This window comes from Chaetura pelagica, unplaced genomic scaffold, assembly GCF_000747805.2.
Source record: "Chaetura pelagica isolate M959 unplaced genomic scaffold, ChaPel_1.0 scaffold316, whole genome shotgun sequence".
Taxonomy (NCBI): Eukaryota; Metazoa; Chordata; class Aves; order Apodiformes; family Apodidae; genus Chaetura; species Chaetura pelagica.
Window position 1 is genome coordinate 434,627 of NW_009953497.1, and position 5,484 is coordinate 440,110.

General features: G+C 52.5%; 1 protein-coding gene across 1 annotated transcript in view; it reads left to right on the top strand.

Moving 5' to 3' along the window:
• Positions 1–5,484, top strand: part of PLXNA1 (plexin A1) — a 99,859-nt gene that overhangs the window by 82,179 nt on the left and 12,196 nt on the right. The window contains exon 23 of the mRNA XM_009999278.1: positions 4,294–4,440. Within this exon, the coding sequence (XP_009997580.1) occupies positions 4,294–4,440 (147 nt within the window). The remainder of the gene's footprint in view (positions 1–4,293; positions 4,441–5,484) is intronic.

A 5,484-nucleotide genomic window follows, 5' to 3' on the forward strand; every position in this document is an offset into this window, starting at 1 on the left:
GCAGTGGGTTGGAGATCTTCATAAAAATAGTGTCTAGAGTTTAGATTGGATGTTAAGGAAAAAGTTATTTACTGAAACAGTTGTCAGGCACTGGAACACGCTGCCCAAGAAAAGTGGTGGAGTCACCATGCCTGGGGGAATTTAAAAGACATGTAGATGTGGTGCTTAAGGACATGGTTTAGTGGTGGACTTGGCAGTGCTGGGTTAATGGTTGGACTTGACAATTGTAAAGGTCTTTTCCAACTGAAGTGATTCTATGACTGATTTTACTGCTGGCTCATCTAACCCATATTGGGAACATTTATCCCATCAGCACCAGTGCTTCCACCTGCTAGAAACGCACCAGCAGCCATGTGGATTACACAGCTGCAGCTCCAGCCCGTGGTCCTGCTGCTGCCTTGGGATGTCACTGGTGGGGAGAACTGTGCCCCTGGTCATACTGTGGGTTTGTTAGTCAGCAGGACCACTTCTTGGGATCCTGCCTGGTGTCACCACAGTGAGGCTGGGTGACACACAGCTGCTTTTGTGGGATTTCATCCCTCATTAAGATGAAGAGAGTTTGAACCATTTCCAGCTAAGAGATGAGAGGGACCAGGAGTCTGCAGAACTCCAGTGATTGTCAACTAGAAGTGATTTATAATATCACTTACATGCACTTGGCTTTTTGCCTCTGTCAAGGGATAGCCTGTATCTATAAAAATCTAGCTGTAGCATCCGTTGGAGTTTGCCTTCTAGGGGTGGGAGAGGAGAACAGCTGCGTGGGTTTAGGGCAGATGTTGACCTCCTACTGCCCCTTCAAGCTGGGTCTTTGCTCAACGGGGCCACCCTGTGTCCCTGCAGTGGCTGTGACCAGTGCGATCAGGTAGGACACTGGTAGACATTTCTTTGGGCTCTGCAGGGTTGGTGGGAGAGGCAGGAGTAGCTCTTGCTGTGGATAAACTCCCTCAGGGCTCCTAGAAGTGGACAAGGTTGTGCTTTGGCTGAGCAAAGTGCCATGCACAGGGACACCCGCAGGGGCGTTTGGGGACGTTGCCTTTATGCACATGACTTGACACCCTTGACCTGTTTTGGCTGGGCTGGAAATGTGGGCAGGTGACAGGGGCATGTTCACCTTGTTCAAAAGCTGCTCTGGACCACGTCAGTTGCCACCACTGTCCCGCATCTGTCCTTATACAGCCCTGTCTCCCTTCGGAGAGGCTTCCAGACACATCACCTGCGTGGGGCAGGTCTGAGGATAAGGAGCACTACCAGAGAGAGGTTTAGATGAGACAAGGGCAATGCCTTTTTATAAAGTCTTTGGCTATGTCTTGGCTCTGGCAGGGAAAGATGGCTCCAGTCTCTGGGTAGTAGCAGCAGGAGAGAGAAGTTCTGATCTAGATGCAGCATTACTGGAGAAACATGTGCGGAGGGTCTGGGTAAACTTGATGGCCATGAGACTTGTTATGCTGGGGATCATCTCCCATGATGGTTGAAACTCCATCATTTGAATCACTTGAGTTAGACTGGAAGAGACTTGAGGATGTGCTCATGGTCTCTCCTGGGTCAGTCCCACCAGAGGAGACCCATGGGGCTGTTTCCACCTGTCTCCTGGCAGTGAGGATCACAGAGGTCATCAAAAGCAGGAGAAACCCTTGGATTGTAGGGAGAGGTATCACAGCAGACAGCCTGCCAGCAGGGAAACTGCACCAAACTGTGGTAATTGTGCATATAAATGAGGCAGGCAGACGTGTGCCCAGCTGCCAGATCAGCTCTCAGCGAACCTGAGGTGGGGATCTCATGTGCTGGGATGGGGACAGGGACAGGACAGCCCCCCACCCCAGGGCCAGCAGCCTGGGGAGCCAGTGAGGGCTGGTGCTTTCACAGGGACCCTGGAGTAGCATTTATCAGACTCTTAATGAGGCACCCCGGGGAAAGGGAGAGGTATAAATCGAGACAAGTGCTGAAAAATGCACGATATTAGGTGCCTGATGAGCTAGATCTAGTCAATAAGACAGTTTGAGCATGAGCTGGCTCTGCTCAGCCTGCTCTGGGCCTCCCACGCTGGCACGCGTGGGGCTGTTTGCAGCTGCCCTCCTCCAGCTCAGCTTGCACGGGGAGCCCCCCAAACACCCCCCCTCGCTCAGACCCCCAGCAGTGAGCAAACTGCCTCAGGGCTGGCAGCGTGGCCACGGCTGTGTCTGGGGGGCAGGCTGCCCTCTGTCACCCTGCAGGCTCACCTGGGCTGTCTCAGCCGTCCCTTCCTCATCTCACCCAAGGGGCAGCGCCCTGGGGCAGCTGCCGGGCACCCATGTCTGCAGCCCCTGTGCATTTTGTTGGTCTCTGTCAGGGACGAGCCATGAGCCATCCTCATCTGTCGTGTCTCAGTGAGCTGTGACCAATAGCAGCATCTTATCCCTGCTCCTCAAGAGCCAGCAGGGACAGTGAGGTCAGGAGTGAGATTTTGGATTTTAAGGGTAGGACCCACATTTGGAACAAGTGGGGCAGCCAAGCTGGAATGTGGAGGGTGCACAGAGTCAGGATGACGGGTTGTTTTGGTTGATGTTAGGGTGCCTGACAAGTCAGAAGGAGACCTGGGTTCTGGGACATGCAGGAGCTCCCAAAAGCTTGCATGGTGCTGGAGGAGTGATGTGCCCATCACAAGGACCACTGATGCCTCCATCCCTCTGGGGAGGCTGTAGAGCCAGCTCCCATCCACGCATCCAAATAGAGATTTACTCCCCATCAGCCCAGACAGCATCCAGGGAGCTGAGCAGGTGATGCTGTGATGTCTGGAGTGTAACTGGGCCACCAGCGTGGGGAGGGCTGAACCCACCTCTCTAAGTGGGGAACCCCAGAGGTGGGTGCAGAGCTGCAGATGGAGGGGCAGCAACCACACCTCGCCAGAGAGGGGAGATATGCAGGCTGAGACAGGAGCAGCCATGCCAGATGTGAGCTGCAGTCCTGCTCCAAACTGTCCTCCAGCCACACCACTTCCTCAGACTCAGAAGTTTTGCAAGGAGTTTTTACAAGCAACTGAATGACTGTTTCCACCATGGCCAAAGGGGTAGGTTTGGGGTGCTGTGGGAGCCCATAGGGGGTCACTGCTCTGCAACCAGTCTGGCACTATCCCCTTGCTGGGCAGTGGGCAATGCTCAGTGCAGCACCCACCTCAGGTCTCCTGCTTTGCCAGGCTGACTTAATGAAGCCAAGTTTGCAAATGAAACATAATTTCAAAGACAGGCATGTTGTCGGAAGGTCTGGGGATGATGTATGTCTGTTCCTGCTCGTTAGCAGCTGTCTCTTTAATTACTGCAGATGCTAACGAGATGCTTACAGCATATGGTGACAGGGAGAGCAGCCACACTTTGCACCAAAGTGCAATTTATTGGTGAGGCGGCCGGGAGGGAGGGGCAAGGGCTGGTGGGGTAAAATCTGCTGGGACTTCTCTCCACCTTCTTTGCTCTCATCATACCCTTTATTCTCCCTTAGGGCTAATGCCTGTATCTGGAAGGGCTCATTGCTAGGCAGCTCAAGGGAGAGGTTTAGGCCTTGGGTGATAGAGGGGTGTCCACTTCCAGCCCCCCTACACCAACTCATGGCTCTAGGCTGGCTGGTGCCTCCAACCTTGGTGTGTCCTTTGCCAATCCTGGGTCACTGCAGATCCAGCATTTTTGGAGGAAGTGTCTGGTCCAGCTTCCCTCTCCCTTCCTCCCACCTATGAGATAGGTGCTGATGTCACTCTTGATCTGACTTGTAGGGGCTTGGCAGTGGAGACATGTAGGTGGCAAACGATTTAACTGGAGAAAACCTCATTGCCTGGTCTCCTCCATCAACTGGAGACTCAGAGTAGAGTTGTCAGTGGGTTGCTCTCTTGCTTTTCCTCCTCAGGTGCTTTTCTTGGCTGAGCCAGCTCAAATGGTTGGCTATGTCCCATACACACAGTCCCCAGACCCAATCTGCTCTTCCCCAGCCCTGAGTTACATGTTTTTAGCTCATTTTTGGCTTGTAGAATGAGCAGAATTCACCATGGAGTGTTTGGAAACTCTGGAAAGCTGATCTTTGGGCTGATAGACAAGGGAACAACCTCCAGCAGGCTTTAAAGGAGAGAATGACTTCCTTCACAGGGTTAATTTTACCATGTGCCTCATTCCTTGTGGTCCTGAGCAAGGACTGAACACTATAAAGCCATGTATGGAGCTGGATGCTGCAGGGCCACAGCAGTCTCCTGACATTGTGGTGTTTTTTTGAAAGGGAAAGCCAGTGTCTGGCACCTTCTCACCCCTCTCTCCCTCTTCTCCATCCCCTGTCCTGCAGGAGTGTGCTGGGGAACCACTCTTCATGCTCTACTGTGCCATCAAGCAGCAGATGGAGAAGGGACCCATTGATGCCATCACAGGAGAGGCTCGCTACTCCCTCAGTGAAGACAAGCTTATCCGGCAGCAGATTGACTACAAAATGCTGGTTGGTGCAAGCAAAAGCCTCACTGGTCCTGGTGCTTGTCAGGACTGCTAGGGCCAGCTAGTTAACAAGATCTTGGAGGTACCCAAACTACTTTGCAGAGACTGGTTTGTCTCTTGTTCTCTCCAGCATCCCTGGGGTGCCCCTTACCCTGTCTGTGGTGCCCACCTCAGCTAGGGCCAGAAATGGGGCCATTGGATGGCAAGGTTTGCTCTTGCCATGGAGCTGAGGAAGTCAGACATTAACTGAATCCCCCTCCATGCCTCTCCTGACAAACACCACGGCCCTGACAAAGCCAGGACCAGAGATGATGTTGAGCACATGTTACCTGGAGCAGCCAGCAGCTCATGTTGGGTGGGGATTAAAGTTAGAGATTTGAAATTACTGCAGGAGATGGAGAGATACTTCTCTTCCTCCATATAACCCATCTTTTGTCCAGTTGAATGATAAGCTAGGCCCTTCCCAGGCTATGCCTGCAGCTAGTTCATCACCACCTTGATCTCCACTGGGATGGGGTTGGGAGGGGAGTGGAGATGCCTGGGCATCCTATGAAGACAGGCTGAGCTGGGATTGTTCAGCCTGCAGAAAAGAAGGCTCTGGGGCCACCTTATAGCAGCCCTCCAGTACCTGAAGGGCCTACAGGAAAGCTGAGGAGGGGCTTTTTACAACAGCATGGAATGATAGGATGAGGAGGAAAGGTTTTTAACTGAAAGAGGGTACATTTAGATTAGACATTAGGAAGAAATTTTTCACTGTGAGGGCGGTGAGACTGTGGAACAGATTGCCCAGGGAAATTGTGGATATCCCATCCCTGGAACTGTTCAAGGCCAGGCTAGAAGGGGCTAGAAGCAACCTGGTGTAGCAGAAGGTGTCTCTGCCCATGGCAGAGGGGTTGAAATTAGATGATCTTTAATGTCCCTTCCAACCCAAATTATTCTATGATTCTATGATTGCTCAGGCTAGGCAGGTTTTGGCAAGTTGAGCATGGTCTGCTGGCCCAGGATTCCTTCACTGACACTGCACTGCCTTTCTGGAAGTAGCTGGAGA